Source organism: Salvelinus sp. IW2-2015, linkage group LG9 (assembly GCF_002910315.2).
Source record: "Salvelinus sp. IW2-2015 linkage group LG9, ASM291031v2, whole genome shotgun sequence".
NCBI classification, from domain to species: Eukaryota; Metazoa; Chordata; class Actinopteri; order Salmoniformes; family Salmonidae; genus Salvelinus; species Salvelinus sp. IW2-2015.
The window spans coordinates 15,706,361-15,725,524 of NC_036849.1; the positions used below are offsets into that span (position 1 = coordinate 15,706,361).

The 19,164-nt window shown below is 43.1% G+C and overlaps 1 protein-coding gene across 5 annotated transcripts in view; it reads right to left on the reverse strand.

Annotated features, from left to right (window-relative positions):
- Nucleotides 1-19,164, reverse strand: part of LOC111968663 (CDK-activating kinase assembly factor MAT1-like) — a 71,465-nt gene extending 52,301 nt beyond the window's left edge. The window contains exons 1-6 of one of the 5 annotated variants that reach the window (XM_023994433.2): nt 18,378-19,164; nt 8,612-8,796; nt 8,247-8,318; nt 6,218-6,415; nt 5,873-6,052; nt 3,390-3,517 (exon numbers count right to left, since the gene is read on the reverse strand). In XM_023994433.2, coding sequence (XP_023850201.1) covers nt 3,390-3,517; nt 5,873-6,052; nt 6,218-6,415; nt 8,247-8,276 — 536 coding nt within the window. In that variant the 5' untranslated portion in view covers nt 8,277-8,318; nt 8,612-8,796; nt 18,378-19,164. Of the gene's footprint in view, nt 1-3,389; nt 3,518-5,872; nt 6,053-6,217; nt 6,416-8,246; nt 8,319-8,594; nt 8,797-18,377 lie in introns of those variants that run through there. The other 4 variants (XM_023994434.2, XM_023994432.2, XM_070445151.1 and 1 more) reach the window with 4 other exon arrangements.

The window sequence follows — 19,164 nt, forward strand, 5'->3', positions numbered from 1 at the left end:
ACAGTGATATAAAATGTAATTTCATGTAATATTGTTAATTGTATATACAGTGGGGAGAACAAGTATTTGATACACTGCCGATTTTGCAGGTTTTCCTACTTACAAAGCATGTAGAGGGTCTGTATTTTTATCATAGGTACACTTCAACTGTGAGAGACGGAATCTAAAACAAAAATCCAGAAAATCACATTGTATGATTTTTAAGTAATTCATTTGCATTTTATTGCATGACATAAGTATTTGATCACCTACCAACCAGTAAGAATTCCGGCTCTCACAGACCTGTTAGTTTTTCTTTAAGAAGCCCTCCTGTTCTCCACTCATTACTGTATTAACTCACCTTGTTTGAACTCGTTACCTGTATAAAAGACACCTGTCCACACACTCAATCAAACAGACTCCAACCTCTCCACAATGGCCAAGACCAGAGAGCTGTGTAAGGACATCAGGGATAAAATTGTAGACCTGCACAAGGCTGGATGGGCTACAGGACAATAGGCAAGCAGCTTGGTGAGAAGGCAACAACTGTTGGCGCAATTATTAGAAAATAGAAGAAGTTCAAGATGATGGTGAATCACCCCTCGGTCTGGGGCTCCATGGCAAGATCTCACCTCGTGGGCATCAATGATCATGAGGAAGGTGAGGGATCAGCCCAGAACTACACGGCAGGACCTGGTCAATGACCTGAAGAGGCTGGGACCACAGTCTCAAAGAAAACCATTAGTAACACACTACGCCGTCATGGATTAAAATCCTGCAGCGCACAACAAGGTCCCCCTGCTCAAGCAGGCGCATGTCCAGGCCCGTCTGAAGTTTGCCAATGACCATCTGGATGATCCAGAGGAGGAATGGGAGAAGGTCATGTGGTCTGATGATTCAAAAATAGAGCTTTTTGGTCTAAACTCCACTCGCCGTGTTTGGAGGAAGAAGAAGGATGAGTACAACCCCAAGAACACCATCCCAACCATGAAGCATGGAGGTGGAAACATCATTCTTTGGGGATGCTTTTTGCAAAGGGGACAGGACGACTGCACCGTATGAGGGGAGGATGGATGGGGCCATGTATTGCGAGATCTTAGCCAACAACCTCCTTCCCTCAGTAAGAGCATTGATGATGGGTCGTGGCTGGGTCTTCCAGCATGACAACGACCCGAAACACACAGCCAGGGCAACTAAGGAGTGGCTCCGTAAGAAGTATCTCAAGGTCCTGGAGTGGCCTAGCCAGTCTCCGACCTGAACCCAATAGAAAATCTTTGGAGGAGCTGAAAGTCCGTATTGCCCAGCGACAGCCCCGAAACCTGAAGGATCTGGAGAAGGTCTGTATGGAGGAGTGGGCCAAAATCCCTGCGCAGTGTGCAAACCTGGTCAAGAACTACAGGAAACGTATGATCTCTGTAATTGCAAACAAACGATTCTGTACCAAATATTAAGTTCTGCTTTTCTGATGTATCAAATATTTATGTCATGCAATAAAATGCCAATTAATTACTTAAAAATCATACAATGTGATTTTCGGGATTTTTGTTTTAGATTCCGTCTCTCACAGTTGAAGTGTACCTATGATAAAAATTACAGACCTCTACATGCTTTGTAAGTAGGAAAACCTTCAAAATCGGCAGTGTATCAAATACTTGTTCTCCCCACTGTAACTGTCTTAATGTTGCTGGACCCCAGGAAGAGTTGCTGCTGCCTTGGCAACAGATAATGGGGATCCTTAATAAATGCAAATACCTTGGCCTACCTGCCTGCGGAGTCTTCTGTGGGGCCAAACCCCCTGCTTCCAAACCCCCAGAGGAGACAAGACATGACCGTGGAGGCGCTGAAGTCGTTTCAGCTTTCACCTCCTTCATTATCTCCATCTTTCTCTCAGTCTACTTCCATGTCCAGGACATGATGGTTAAGAGGAGAGAGAAGCACCCTTGATACAACCCTTCACACAGCCTATTATTGATAAATGGAAAGATCATTTTTCGATCTGAGAATAAATGTTTCTCTCCCGCTCTCTGAAAATGTTGCTCTCTGAAATGACAGCAACACGACTCCATCTTCTCTCGTTTCAATCGTACCTCAACAGGACACCACAAACGAACATTTAAAAAAAAAAAAAACATGTTTTAAATAAACGGTTCTAAATAAGCCGGTGTTCTGCAGGAATCAACCGCGCCACCTTGAAACGCCACCAAGTCAAACAGAAGTTAGTCTTCTGGACTGAGGTGAGGGGAAAGAAAAACCACACCGAAGCCCAACTGAAGCCTTGCGGTTTCCAGACAAGCCTGGCAACCGCTCTACCCCACCCCGAGCCAGAGGGAGGAGAAGAAAAAGGGAAAGAGGGGGAAAAGTGAGGAAAAACAGCCAGAGTCAGAGCCAAGAGCAACCTACAACCCTTTCTCCATCAGCAAGTTCGACTTCATGCTGCATATTCAGTCAGTTAGAGAGAACCACATCCTCCTCCATGTGAAGCCAGCCATACTGGAGCAGCTCTTTTTCCCCCCAATGGTGGATGAAAAATGGGCAATGGTCATGTCTTTGGGTTTAAATGGCTATCAAATACACTGGAATAAAAGGTTTCTAGACTCTGCATGCAAATTCCCCAATGTAATGTATAGGAATATGAGTGTGTCTGGAGAAAGACTTCTCCACTGTCATGGAGATGAGACTAGGTGAGCACTGAGCAGAGATTTCCCGCACGCAACGTTGCACCCTGGGAAGACCGCTATGCCTCGCATAGGGGCTGGAGGAGAAGGAGGGTGATGGCATCGCTTTATCTCATCACCGTAAAATTTAAATAAACAACTGCGGAGGAAAACAGAGCAGTTGCCAAGTGGAAGAAGGCCTTAACAGACACCCTGAATAACACATAGCTGACAGCTCGACAAAACGCAGAGCCAGAGCCCTCATTCTGTCTCTGAGGGCTGCAGGTAGGAAAGTGATGACATTACAGAGGAGTTGAGGGCTTGTTCCCACACCAGGCAGAGACCCTTGATAAGGACACAATACACTGCAGCAACATCCTCCTTCAAGGGCTCCCCAACCATTAGCGTGAAGCTAATCTAAACTGACCACCACTGTAATATGCTAACAATGAATTAGCATGGACTTAAACAGCATAGTGTGTGCACCCATTAAGATAAACTGCATTGGGCTCTGTGTAAGGAAGATAACCATACGTTAGTTACCATTGAGTGAAGTCACGTAGGCAGACTATTCATATGAGCTCATCGCGCTTTAACGTTAAGCTAGACTAGGCCGACCCAGGGTGCATGCTGGACATTCACTAGCATGTCTGTGTGAGCTAGCCTGTTTGGATGTTGTTTGCATGCCAACTATGTGGTAAGCTTAAGCCGGCCTGCACAGTCAGGACAGTCAGTGTGCTTGTATGTGGCACTCACCATAGGGATGCCGGTGGAGAAGATGGTGGTTTTGACCACCTGTTTCTGCTTCTCAATCTGGGTCTCCAGCTGGGCAGCCCGGTCCTTGTGTTGGGCCAGCAGGATGGTGGTGGGGACATGAGAGCGTTCTTGAAGGGAAACATCCAAATACAGGTATGAGGTGAGTGATCATATTTTCATGTGTGTACGTGTGAGCGCATGTTCAACAACCACTGAATCCTGATAAAGCAAAAAACGGATTTACGCCAACTAAAAGATGGGAGGTGCTTCGAAGACTGGTACATGTAAATGAGATGTGCAACTTGGGAACCTCAGAGTTCAAAATATCAAATCAGACGCTCCTCCCTATAACTGCACAACTAACAAACCAAGGCAGTTCAAGGCTAGTCATCAGATTATTGATGCAAGCAATGTTAAAACCCTGGTGGTATGACGTATTTTCAAGTACACTGCGATGTCTTCACCTCCATTAAGCGAAGGTTGAACATTGCAATTTCTCCGGTGGAGTGTTGCCAAGCTTCGAGGTCTGAAAACACAAGCCCAGGCATGCCATCCATGGAGGGAGCAGGACGTTGTTGTCGGGGTGGACGGGCGGTGGGCACAGAGCTGGGAGTGTTTTCATCACCAGGCAGAAAGGAAGGTGTGGAGCAGAATAATGAACAGCTGGAGGTGATCTGCTGATGGCCCCTTATCAGGATACATTGCAAACACTATATCTGTCTATTTGATTATTGATACACTACATATACAAAGGTATGTGGACACCACTTCAAATTAGTGTATTTGGCTAATTCAGCCACATCCATTGCTTACAGGTGTTTAAAATCGAGCACACAGCCATGCAAGATTGACAAAAAATTGCAGTAGAATGGCCTTACTGAAGAGCTCAGTGACTTAACGTGACACCGTCATAGGATGCCACCTTTCCAACAAGTTAGTTGCCCTGCTAGAGCTGCCCTGGTCAACTGTAAGTGCTGGTATTGTGAAGTGGAAAAGTCTAGGAGCAACAACAGCTCAGCTGCGAAGTGGTAGGCCACACAAGCTCACAGAATGGGAACTCTTAGTAATGAAGCGCGTAGTGCGTAAAAATCATCTGTCCTCGGTTGCAACACTCACTACCGAGTTCCAGCAACGTCAGAACAATAACAATTCGTCGGAAGCTTCATGAAATGGATTTTCATGGCGAGCAGCTGCACACAAGCCTAAAATCACCATGCCCAATGCCAAGCGTCTGCAGGAGTGGTGTAAACTCGCCGCCATTGGACTCTGGAGCAGTGGAAACGCATTCCCTGGAGTGATGAACCACGCTTCACCATCTGGCAGTCCAACGAACGAACCTGGGTTTGGCGGATGACAGGAGAACGCTACCTCGCCGAATGCATAGTGCCAACTGTAAAGTTTGGTGGTGGAGGAGGAATAATGGTCTGGGGTTGTTTTTCATGGTTCGGGCTAGGTCCCTTAGTTCCAGTGAAGGGAAATCTTAAACCTACAACATACAATGACATTGTAGACGATTCTGTGCTTCCAACTTTATGGCAACAGTTGGGGAATGCCCTTTCCTGTTTCAACATGACAATGCCCCTGTTCACAATTCAAGGTCCATACAGAAACGGTTTGTCAAGATCGGTGTGGAGGAACTTGACTGGCCTGCACAAAGCCCTGACCTCAACCCTATAGAACACCAGTGGGATGACTCGCAAACTGCTAGCCAGGCCTAACTCCCCAAAATCAGTGCCCATCCTCACTAATGCTCTTGTGGCTGAATGGAAGCAAGTCCCTGCAGCAATGTTCCAACATCTAGTGTATTGCCTTCCCAGAAGAGTGGAGGCTGTCATTGTAGCAAAGGGGGAGGCAACTCCATATTAATGCCCATTGTTTTTGGAATGAGATGTTTGACGAGCAGGTGTCCATATACTTTTGGTCAAGTAGTGCATATCTCACTGTGTGTGTGTGTGTGTGTGTGTGTGTGTGTGTGTGTGTGTGTGTGTGTGTGTGTGTGTGTGTGTGTGTGTGAGGCCTCAGAGATTTCTACTGTAAATGCCAAAGCACAGGAGCGTGTCCCTGGGTTCTTACTGCTCATCTCCCAACAAACAACAGAGGCCCAGTGTTTAAACAAACAAACAGTTCAACCTGCTATCTGTGATAGCTCTTTACCAGGCTGGTTTACAGGGACAATCACTTCTAAAGCCTGTAGCTAAACACAAAGGAGCCAGGATACTTGCCAGGAGGCACAGAACGCTAACAATGCTGAGGGGACAGCAAAGCTTCAGCAGCCCCACTGCAGAAGAGTAGTGATAAGCTCTTAATGAGCCTAGTTACATGTAATTTCCTCATCTTATATATCCTGCTTGTTCTTCCTGTACGTGTGTCACCTGATTGTTCTATAAAACTTACAATTTGTTCCCGTTGGCCTATGTGGCAATGTGTGTTTATTAGTGCGACTGTATGCGGTGTGTGTCTGTGTACATGTCTAGGTGTCTCACCAGTTTATCTAGTAGAGCCTGCTTGCTCTTCCTCTTGGCCTGTAGCTGTCTCTGTTCCTCCTGGAAATCCTCCAGCCTGCGATACTCGTTCCCCTGCTCCTCCAACAACAGCAGCTCCTCCAACAGCATGTCCTCCAACAACAGCTCCTCCAACGACAGCAGCGCCTCCTGCTCTCGCATCTGATGGAGAGAGAGGGAATAATCAATATCCTAGTAGTCAGTATTGCAGGAGGAGACAGAGGGTGTGAGAGGGAGCGAGATCATGTAGTACAACAGAATAATGCATAAGCGATGAGTTTCATCAGGCAAGGCAGAGCGAGTCAGTGCGGGGTTACAGGTACCCACCAGCTTGGCCTTGTTCTTCTGGATGATGTCTCTATTCTCTCTCTGGTACGCCTCCATGATGTGTTTGGTGCCCTCCACCTCAAGGTTGTTGGTCAGGTTATAGACTGGAGCAGAGTGCAGGGCAGCCCTCCAAGACACTAGCACAGACTTCCCTTCAATTGATCTAGGGCAGATACTGGAAATCGGATTCGGCACAACCTAAAGTATGACGTTGCAAAGCACCAGACTATTAATATTTATACATGTAAAACAATGAATTAAGGTTGAATGTTTCAATTCAAGGGCTTGCCAGTGTACACTACTGGTCAAAAGTTTTAGAACACCTACTCATTCAAGGGTTTTTCTTTATTTTTACTATTTTCTACATTGTAGAATAATATTGAAGACATCAAAACGATGAAATAACACATATGGAATCATGTAGTTACCAAAAAAAAAAATGTTGAACAAATCAAAATATATTTTATATTTGAGATTCTTCAAATAGCCACCCTTTGCCTTGATGACAGATTTGCACACTTTTGGCATTCTCTCAACCAGCTTCACCTGGAATGCTTTTCCAACAGTCTTGAAGGAGTTCCTACATATGCTGAGCACTTGTTGGCTGTTTTTCCTTCACTCTGCAGTCCGACTCATCCCAAACCATCTTAGTTTGGTTGAGGTCGGGTGATTGTGGAGGCCAGGTCATCTGATGCAGCACTCCATCACTCTCCTTCTTGGTAAAATAGCCCTTACACAGCCTGGAGGTGTGTGTTGGGTCATTGTCCTGTTGAAAAACAAATGATGGTCCCACTAAGCCCAAACCAGATGGGATGGATGGGATGGCGTATCGCTGCAGAATGCTGTGGTAGCCATGCTGGTTAAGTATGCCTTGAATTCCAAATAAATCACTGACGGTGTCACCAGCAAAGCACCGCCACACCATCACACCTCCTCCTCCATGCTTCATGGTGGGAACCACACATGCGGATATCATCCCTTCACCTACTCTGCGTCTCACAAAAGACACAGCGGTTGGAACCCAAAATATACAATTTGGACTCATCAGACCAAAGGACAGATTTCCACCAGTCTAATATCCATTGCTCATGTTTTTTTGACCAAGCAAGTCTCTTCTTATTGGTGTCCTTCAGTAGTGGTTTCTTTGCAATTCGACCATAAAGGTCTGATTCACACAGTTTCCTCTGAACAGTTGATGTTGAGATGTGTCTGTTACTTTAACTCTGTGAAGCATTTATTTGGGCTGCAATTTCTGAGGCTGCTAACTCTAATGAACTTATCCTCTGCAGCAGAGGTAACTCTGGGGCTTCCATTCCTGTGGCAGTCCTCATGAGAGCCAGTTTCATCATAGCGCTTGATGGCTTTTGCGACTGCACTTGAAGAAACTTTCAAAGTTCTTGAAATGTTCCGTATTGACTGGCCTTCATGTCTTTAAGTAATAATGGACTGTCGTTTCTCTTTGCTTATTTGCGCTGTTCTTGGCATAAAATGGACTTGGTATTTTACCAAATAGGGCTATCTTCTGTGCACTCCCCTACCTTGTCACAACAACTGATTGGCTCAAACGCATTGAGGAAAGAAATTCCACAAATTAACTTTTAAGAAGGCACACCTGTTAATTGAAATGCATTCCAGGTGACTACCTCATGAAGCTGGTTGAGAGAAAGCCAAGAATGTGCAAAGCTGTCATCAAGACAAAGTGTGGCTATATCATATTTTTTTTAAAGAAAAACCCTTGAGTCAGTAGGTGTTCTAAAACTTTTGACCAGTAGTGTTTTTCTCTAAAAGTAATAAACCATGTTTCTGACAATGTAAGCATAGGAAACCATAGGTTAACCCATAGTCACAGTGCAAACAGCATCTAACAGAGATCTCTGAGAATTGGCAGAGAGAGACTGGTGGGTCTCTGACCCTGGCTGGCACTGACACCTGTAAAACTTCAACATCCAGAGCCAAGGGCAGAGACAGATCAATGCACTAAGACCCCCCCTCTATCTCTCCATCTCCCGAGTCCACAGCCTGCTCTCACCGATCTCCTCCACTTGCTCCAAATAGTCATTGTATTCTCTCAGGCTGGAGAAGTCAAAGTCTCTCGTTCTAACTGTGAAGGAGAAGAGAAAAATATATATATATACTGTAAGTATCAGGCCTAATACTTGTTTGCACACATTACATTGAAATAGCAGGGCTAAAGAAACAAAGATGAGGGATGGACATAACGGGAGGGGCTGAGGCAGATGTATGGCAGGGAAAGAGCCTTCCCATTTGAGCAACCCCTGGGGGGCCATTGTCTACAAAACAAACAGCATAATGACAAAGACAAAGGAAGCTTAAGGAGAGGGAGGAGAGGGCTGCACACAAACACACAGAGACACACCCTTCTCCCCCGTGCACCTCAATCACATCTTGAGCACCTTCTTGCGGATCTCCACCTCCTTGTCGATGGCTGGGTCTTTGAAGAGCTGCATGCGGAAGTTACTCTTCCTCGGGGGCGTGCCACACTGCACACAGTTCCTCGAGCCACTCACAAACAGCATGTCCACACAGCTCTCACAAGCATGTCCACACAGCTCTCACATCTGAGGAAGCAGACACACAAATGTGTCAAACACACACACATACACTTTAGCCAAATACATTTAAACTCAGTTTCACAATTCCTGAGATTTAATCCTAGTAAAAATTTCCTGTTTTAGGTCAGTTAGGAACACCACTTTATTTTAAGAATGTGAGATGTCAGAATAAGAGTAGAGAGAATGATTTATTTCAGCTTTTATTTCTTTCGTCACATTCCCAGTGGGTCAGATGTTTACATACACTCAATTCTATTTGGTAGCATTGGCTTTAAATTGTTTAACTTGGGTCAAACATTTTGGGTAGCCTTCCACAAGCTTCCCATAATAAGTTGGGTAAATTTTGGCCCATTCCTCCTGACAGAGCTGGTGTAACTGAGTCAGGTTTGTAGGCCTCCTTGCTCGCACACGCCTTTTCAGTTCTGCCTACACATTTTCTAATGGGATTGAGGTCAGAGCTTTGTGATGGCCACTCCAATACCTTGACTTTGTTGTCCTTAAGCCATTTTGCCACAACTTTGGAAGTATGTCCATTTGGAAGACACATTTGCGACCAAGCTTTAACTTCCTGGCTGATGTCTTGAGATGTTGCTTCAATATATCCACATAATTTCCCTTCCTCATGATGCCATCTATTTCGTGTAGTGCACCAGTCCCACCTGCAGCAAAGCACCCCCACAACATGATGCTGCCACCCCTGTACTTCATGGTTGGGATGGTGTTCTTCAGCTTGCAAGCATCCCCCTTTTTCCTCCAAACATAATGATGGTCATTATGGCCAAACAGTTCTATTTTTGTTTCATCAGACCATAGGACATTTCTCCAAAAAGTACGATCTTTGCCCCCATGTGTAGCTGCAAACCGTAATCTGGCTTTTTTATGGCGGTTTTGGAGCAGTGGCTTCTTCCTTGCTGCGCGGCCTTTCAGGTTAGATACTTATGTACCCGTTTCCTCCAGCATCTTCACAAGATCCCTTGCTGTTGTTCTGGGATTGATTTGCACTTTTCGCACCAAAGTGCGTCTCCTTCCCGAGTGGTATGACGGCTGCGTGGTCCCATGGTGTTTAGACTTGCGTACTATTGTTTGTACAGATGAACGTGGTACCTTCAGGCGTTTGGAATTTGCTCCTAAGGATGAACCAGACTTGTGGAGGTCCACAATTATTTTTCTGAGGTCTTGGCTGATTTCTTTTGAGTTTCCCATGATGTCAAGCATAGAGGCACTGAGTTTGAAGGTAGACCTTGAAATACATCCACAGATACACCTCCAATTGACTCAAATTACGTCAATTAGCCTATCAGAAGCTTCTAAAACCATGACATCATTTTCTGTAATTTTCCAAGCTGTTTAAAGGCACAGTCAACTTACTGTATGTAAACTTCTGACCCACTGGAATTGTGATACAATGAATTATAAGTGAAATAATCTGTCTGTAAACAATTGTTGGGAAAATTACTTGTGACATGCACAAAATAGATGTCCTAACCGACTTGCCAAAACTATAGTTTGTTAACAAGAAATTTGTAGAGTGGTTGAAAAACGAGTTTTAATGACTCCAACCTAAGTGTATGTAAACTTCCGACTTCAACTGTATATACAAAGCTCTACAGAAGAAGCCTTATTCTTTGGAGCAGGCAGGTCTAAATCTATTACCTATGTGCATGTCTAATGCACTTTTCCTTAGCAATGGCCTGGTGGTATACCTCCATTTCATATAATATGTATGTGAGTTATCAGCCCCACAACAGATGATAATAGCCATCTTATATTACCTTAATGTAATAGTTCAGACGGTAGGAATCATGAATGAAATGTTGCAGACAGACAGGGAATTCATTTGACACCCCTGCCAAAGATTGTTTGTCTGCACTGGAAATGTATTTTTTCTATTGTAATTTCAAAGGAACTCAAACAGTCAGCGTGCCACACTGCACACAACACAAAATCCAGTTCAGCAATGCACTCACAGCTTCTCATCACTAAACTATTTCAAATTCCACTGATGCGGAAGTTCCCTAAAAGGCTCGGGGCTTCTTTCAACATTGTCAGGATCGTAATAATTTGTTATGACCTTGAAAGTGCTCTAACAACTGAGATCCCAAAAAAGACAAAACAGTTATGGTAGTTTAGAGATAAATATTTCATTATAAACTGCATCGATTAAGAACAGGACTACATTAGACATATCATGTCTCAGTGTTCCTGTATTAGTCTGGTTTAATAAGTTTTACTGCATAGAGGGGTTCCCTTCCCTCATTGGCCAACACAGAGCTGTTCTAGGAAATTGTTGCATGACAAACAAATTCCATCATCAAATGTCAATGTCCACTATTAGGAAAACATTCCAATGCAGAGGGTCCTTCCACAAGCGGGGCGGCAAGTAGCCTAGTGGTTAGAGCGTTGGACTAGTAACCTAAAGGTTGCAAGATCGAATCCCCGAGCTGACATGATAAAAATCTGTCGTTCTGCCCCTGAACAAGGCATTTAACCCAATGTTCCTAGGCCGTCATTGAAAATAAGAATTTGTTCTTAACTGAAGTGCCTAGTTAAATAAAGGCTTAAAAAAATATTAATATATATATATTTTTTCTTTTAATCCATCAAAACAACACGGCCATAGCAACCACCAGAGCCACCTTTGGGCCGAGCAACATTTACTCATCAATCACACCTTTAAGCAGGTAGGAGTTTACCCATCAATCACACTCAAGTGAGGAGTGGACCCTAAAGACAATGGAGAAGGTCTTAAATCTTCCCTAAGTAGGCGGCAGGAGGGATGGGCGGCAGGCGGGGGGCTGGATAAACGTTTGCACAGTCCACTCTTTTAATTAAGTCTCTGTGGAGCTTTATTCCACTGGAATTCACCTTCCGTAGGCTTCCTGCTCTTAGCTGGCCACCTTCAGAAGCAAGCACCAACATCTGGTTTCCAAATGGCCACATCTGGAGTGACTACAACAGTTTTAACCCCAAAACTTAGCCAAAATGTTGTTGTTTTTTCAATGTGATGAAATTTGAGGGGGGAAATCGTCTTGGGCCTACAATTTTTATTTTTTATTGTATGTTTCCAAAGTCTAATTTCTTTCAAACCCTCTTCAGAACTTGAGTGCTTTAGGCCTAGACGCAGTAAATCTTTTTCACCTCATCAGCAGGATTCTAAATGAAAAAGCAGTTATGGGAGAAACAGCGGAGCTACTGGGCTTTACCTGTTTTCATATCAGATATGCAGAAAACAAAGCAAACCTGCCAAAAGATCATTAACACCAACATGCCCTCTAGTAGGGATGCACGATATCATATATATCTTTTTTTTATAAAAAAAATTTATAAATAAAAAAATATATATACAGTATATATATATTTGTTTTTATTATTTATTTATTTTAAAATCGTCCAATGTCTACTCCCAATGTGCAAAACCGATTTGAAAGCTGACGTGCATCCCTATATAACGAAAGTACATGACGTAATGACGCATCGTAAAATTTGGCGCTACACGCATTCCTAAAGTAGCCCACAATGTCTGCTGTGTGGATCGAGCAGTCAACAAGTCATGCAGTCATTTGAAAGAGTAACACAATTTCAGCGAGACAACTCAAAAGGTGAAATCCATTAAAGCCAAGGTAATGGAATTAATTTCCCTTGACAATCAACCGTTCTCTGTCGTGGGTGATGTTGGCTTTCGCCGACTGGTCGAGCACTGGTTAACACTACCAAGTGCGCTATTTTTCAGATGTTGCCCTACTCGGAGTTACACAGTAATAGCGTCACAGCTATTAGCTTCACGACATACATACTATGCCGTTTGGGTTTTTGCATGTCAAAAAAGATACAGTAGCACTGTCAAAGCTGTTCAAAAAAAGTCAGCAAACACTGGCCACGAAAGATGCGTTTACCATACCGCGTTGGTAATAAAGCATAATTTGTTCGACCACAACTTCTGGGGTAGCTAGCTTTAGCTTGGTACCTAGTTAGCACCAATACAACCAGCTTGAAAACAATGACCAGTAAAAACTGCTGTCATTTTTATTATTCTAAGCAATGATTTAGGAATCCTTGCGAGTGAGTATTAGCTAGGTTGCCACTTGTTGTTCGCCTATTGATAATTAACTTCAGTTCATGAAAATAAATAGCTAGCCAGCTACTTAACCCTGTTGCCCAAAGCTAACGTTATAAGCAGCCAGCTAGCTTCATCTGGCTAGTGAGGCTCGACCGGACCAGGTTGTGTTGTGATGCTAGCCACAATAACGATTAGGCACTATAGTGGAATTTGCAGTTTGCCTTCAAAATAAAAGTACGTCATTGACAGTGATAAAAATGAATACAAATAGTATAATTATGTCATACTTTTATTTTGAAGGCTAAACGCTAAGTCCACTATTGTGGCTAATCCATATTGTGACTAGGTTCACATAGATGGGTCCAACCACCATTAATCAAATAAGAACGATCTTATAAATTAGGGTTATTTTAGCTGACACCTAGCTATATAGTTAGCTAACTAACTATAGCTACTGAAACAGATGTCGTTTTGCTATGTTTTGGGGAAGAACATTGTTTGCATCCATGAGCTAGCTAGCTTTGTAGGTGCGCGAGACAACTTTACCAGCATCATAGCATACGTATTGATGAATAGTTGTGACATATGAAATACGAGTGATAGTGTAATCAATGTGTAATAACTACGTAAAAAATGTATGAACGCATTAAATTATTATGTGACGTGCAGTCATATTCAGGTCCTGATTGGTCAAATTGTGTTTTTTGATACGTCAAATAGTGTTAAATAATATATTTTTTGACACGCAAAGACCCAAACGGCGTTCCATAGAAATCTTGGTTGAGAATGACACGACTGAACAACGAAACAGCACAGCAAGTAAGTGAAAGAAATAGGTTTCGATTATGTTTTACTGGTAATGGGGACATACGTAAATGCCAACAAAATAACTTTTTGGTCAGTGTGGTGTGTAACCTTTATTTAACTAGGCAAGTCAGTTAAGAACAAATTCTTATTTACAATGACGGCCTACACCAGCCAAACCCGGACGACGCTGGGCCAATTGTGCGCCGCCCTATGGGAAGATGTGATACAGCCTGGATTCGAAACAGGGACTGTGGTGACGCCTCTTGCACTGAGATGCAGTGCCTTAGACCGCTGCGTCCATGTGTGTGTGTTAACTATTTAACTGTACTAGAATGCTGTTATCCGTATCGGTATCGTTTTTTTTTGGCAAGGAAAATATTGGGTATCGGTATCAGCCAAAAATGTCATATCGGTTCATCACTACCCTCTAGTATAGAAAATGACTCACAAAACATTAGCAAATTGGCCTAGTGTTCAACAATTGCTGGATTTATCACACAAAAAACATAAATAAAACAAAAATGATCCTGTACGTGGTTGGTCCCCAGGACCATGAGAGAGCCCCCTGTTCAAGTGCAGCCCAGTAGGGGCAGATGTTCACTGTGGCCCCAGGCTACAGGAGATGTATAGGCCTGGCCATATGGAGGTAAAAGGGGGGTTTGCTGCTTGTTTCCACAGACCCACAAAGAGCCCATTCATCAGGTAGGTCCAGGAGTGGGGCGTAGCTTGCCCCCTGTCCCATAAATGGACCACATAACAGACCCTTCCACAGGGGAAATCCTCTGTAATTCTAGAGCAAAGAGGTGAAACTAAGAAGATTGGAGGGAGGAGACTTCAAAGTGAACTTGCCATCTTCAAGCTAGCTCCTCTTAGACAAGCCATTTGTATAGGACCCTCTGATTGTCAAATCAATTTTTATTGTCACATGCCTCGTAAACAACAGGTGTAAACTAACAGTGAAATGCTGACAACAATGCAGAGAGAAAAATAATAGAATATACAATGCTCAACATTGACAGGGGATGCAGGATTTTTTTTTGCCTCATTTAGATATGTTTCTGCTTATAATTTCAGACATTTTGTTAGGCTATTTGTTAGTCAACATGTCTATAATTAGATACAAGCAGCTTATCTTCTGTCATTATATGTTGACCTAGAAGATTATATAAACCCTTGCTCACCAGAACAATACCATAAATCGGTAGAATGAATGCTTCAATATATTTCACATCAGTCAAGTTCTCCGTCATCTCTGCTTCTTCCGCGGCGCAAAGACATTTAGGGACTGAGGAGAAAATGCAATAAGTCAACAACAACAAATTGGGAACGATTTTCTGTGCTAGTTGTAAGGAAATATTAAGCTGTGAAAACGACCCAACATTTTTCTGATAAGATTTCAGTTCGGCTTGGATCTATATTTTATGTGGTTGAAATACTATCAGCTTTTATGATGCTGATAAAGATAGCCTTCATATTTTCTGACATCCCGAGTCAAAATGTACATTTGGTGTATAATTTTACTGCAAGAAATACTTAATTCTGCAGGAGAAAGAAAAGACTATGTGAGAGGTTATAGACCTTTAGTCAGTGTCCAGATTTCAGTTTCCATTTAACCAATCTGAACAGCAGGCTACAGTTCCCTTGACGTGCCATAGGCCTATTTGAAGTCCCCATCTTGTGACTGTGTAATTTGTGTAGCTTCTCACAATCACACATAACATAGCCGGAAATACTATCATCCTCTTTTACAACTTCAACAATTCATTCCTAAATATTACTTTTCTGGCCCTCCCTTTTCTTTATTTTCATCTCTCCACTTTGCAACTTTTCTCTTATTGAATTCAACTGACATTGTCCTGTTTGCCTCAGTGGATCATTGTTAACTTTTTCTGCCCGTTCCCAAAAGCATTTGGCGATTGGCGTCTAGGCCATTTAGCACACGTACAGTTAGGCCCTGGAGCTTAATCTTACGCTCTAATGTCAGATAGCCTAAAATAATGAAAGAAAAACCCTAATGATATGCACAGTGTACAACACATTAGAAACGCCTTCCTAATATTGAGTTGCACCCCCTTTTGCCCTCAGAACAGCCTCAATTCATTGGGGCATGGACTCTAGGTGTCAAAAGGGTTCCATAGGGATGCTGGCCCATGTTGACTATAATGCTTCCCACAGTTGTGTCAAGTTGTCTGGATGCCCTTATGGTGGTGGAACATTCTTGATACACATGGGAAACTGTTGAGCATAAAAAATAAAATAAAAATGCAGCATTGCATTTCACTCAGTGTAAATTGCACAAAAATGATACATTATGGATTTATGAATGTATCGTTTCCTCTTTATTCAACCTGACTGCCACCCACCCGCCCTTCATCCACACAATATGTTGTGGTTATAATCACGGGGACTGCGGCTTATGAGTCAACCCATACATCACTAATACACAGTGTGACAGAATTGGTCAAGAGCCCATAAAACGCCTGCTATCCACTGCAGCATCATCTTTCAAATTGTGCCTTTCCCCTGCTGCTGGGCATAAGGGCTTGAGAGACTATACGGTAATATGTCCAGCATCATCCACACGATTTCTCTAGCATACCCTATCTGTCCCTCAGTCTCTTCCGCTCTCCCAGAACTGTTCTCACTGTTGCAGAGTGGTGAGCGAGCCCTGCACCCCCAGTCCTCCCCCTCACCTGTCCTGCTCAGAGCTCATATCTCTCCCATCTGCAGCTGTCAGCAGGTCAGAAAGGAGGTAAACAGGGGCCTGGCACAGCAAAGACAACCCCCTCCCCCTCCGCAACCCCAACAGCCAGTGACATTGCCTACCTCCCTCCTCCTCCTCCTCCTCTCCCTCCTATACACTATTGAAGGTAGGAACAATGCAGCCACATAGGGGCTGGTTCACCTGTTTCTCCCATAAAGCCCTCTATGCTCTGGACTCCATGCTCTGGACTCCATGCTCTGGACTCCCACACAAGCAGCTGTGGTGCGTGGGCCCAGGCAGGAGATCCCTTTGTGTAGTAATCACCTGGCCATCGAACACCGCTAACCTACTGTGACGCCCCATTCCTGCCAGTTACACCTAAAACGTAAGGAGCCACAGCCAGAAAACACTGGGACATTTGATTGACTTTTTAACTAATGGGAAGATGAATGTCATAAATTACAAGGTACATCATCCAGCATGGGGGGAAAAATCACTCTGCCTTCTAAAGGGGTAGTGACCAACAGACACACAAGAACCTAGCCTCCACCTGCAGAGGTGTCCCTATCAGTCCTTCCTTGATCTGTACCTACCCATCCTAATATCCCTGGCCCACCGGCATGTGTGCTGTGCCGTCGCCAAAGGACACAGGTCCTGCGTCATCGTGCGTAGGTAATAAATCACAGAAGGCCACGGCGACAGTAAATGTGCCACTGTGGGGTTTAAATTTAGATGCAGGGTGGAGTGGTTCCATATAGCGCGCAGGACGGCCTAGACTGGATGGCTTCACAGCGTTGTCAGCTGTCAGCAAGACTCTCTCCCCAATGCAGATAAGACCTTGCTACAGCTTGACCAATTGACAGTCAGACCAACAGGAAGGGAGATAGATAGATAGATAGATAGATAGATAGATAGATAGATAGATAGATAGATAGATAGATAGATAGATAGATAGATAGATAGATAGGATATTTTTGTTTCTAGAATTCCATTCAAATAAGCCTATAGACACTATGTTGACTATGAAAAAAATATCACTTTTGTCAAGATTAGGCTTATCTCTAGTGACAGATAAGATTTGGTTCTGGGTTCCGAGATTGCACAACATTTGCACATCAACAATATCACACCAAACTTTGAAATCAAATAGTAGTCAAATAACCAGCAGTCGGGACAGTCAAAGACAACATCCCAATGTGTGTGGTTGCAGTTTCCTAGTAGCACCCTGATGATCTGGTAAACAGCTCTGAAGAGCACCAGCAAGGTGACCGGAGCTAGGGAAGGGCGATCCTCTAAATTGCTTTATTGCAAAGTTATTTAAATTCTCCCCCAGTGTGACCCTGCGTCCAGACAGAACAGAAGCTCTGAGTTATGAGTGGGCTGACCTGATGACGAAGCATAGCCACTTCCTGATGGTACGGTCAATAAACATACAGGGTCGAACATATGCTCCAGCAGACACCACCATTTTCATCACGCTTCGGTGTATAACAACACCCATAAAATCAACCGGTCTCCTCTCCATCACGGAGACTGGGTGGATGTCTGGGCTTACAAAACAGGGGGGATTTTGGGAACAGCTTTATTGCAATCTTTTTTTATGTTACTTCCAAAGATACTGAGCGACTACATCAACCAGAATTGATATATGGGCACAGTTTCCGTATCAAAAACAACAAGCCAGCGCTGTTTTAAAAAAAAATAAACGTGTGCATACTGTACAGCTTGTAAACAAGACACGCTGAGACAAAGATACGTTTTTATGTTGCCGATAGAAAGAACATATTAAAACAAGCAAACATGAATGTTGACATCACGCACCAAATGGTAACAGCTCCTCACGTTCAGCTTGACTAACGTTCCAGACGTACGAACTAACATTACAGTTTATTTTATATTTCTTATTGTAGTTGTCTGGCTAAATAATACACATTATATATATATATCTAACGGATTGAAAACATGCAGCTAATAGCTGGGAAGGCTAACGTTAACTAGTTATCATGAATTGATACTCACAGCGTGTGGCCACAAACATTCACCATTCATTTCAGGGACTGATTCCTGTATTTTGCTGTCTTGCATCTCTACAAAGCACAGAAAATAGATGTCAACAATGAACTAGCAAGTTATCAATATCTCTTAATAACAGTTCACACAAGTGGTAAAATGTGTCACATTTAAATAGTCCCGATGAGAACGTCGGTGGTAAGATCGGTTCCTAGTTAATGGTCCCTCATAGCGCACCGCACTAAGTGGACAAATGCGTAATAGTGATAAATCTTGTTATTTTCACATTTAAGATTATGAAAACAAGAATAAACACACACACACGCACACGACATTTTCAGAGCTCGACAATGCCTAGGCTTATTTCATTTTTTAAACTGAAATTATGCATTTTCATTTGAAAACCTGTTAGATAACCTATTTGAAAACATGAGAAACTCACTATAGTAATCAGCAAAAAACATTGTTAATAATAATAGTCTAATAATCAGAGCCTAATAATAATAGGTATTTGCATCAGCTATATATTATTGTTGCATTATGATAATCAAATAGCCTATCAGTTAATTTCCATTAACTGAGCTAACGCATAAGTAACTTTCATTAGTTTGCTTTTATATATTAATCGATGTTGGAGTTGAATGTATAATGTAGGTTATAAAGAGTAGGCTGCTGTACGCATATCACCAATTATTTAATTTAGCTAAAAGGGGCAGTCCATTATCGCACAGCTCAGTTGGTACACTCAAAAATATGCCATGATGCAGACAATATGGAGAGTCTTTTCCGCTCCCAT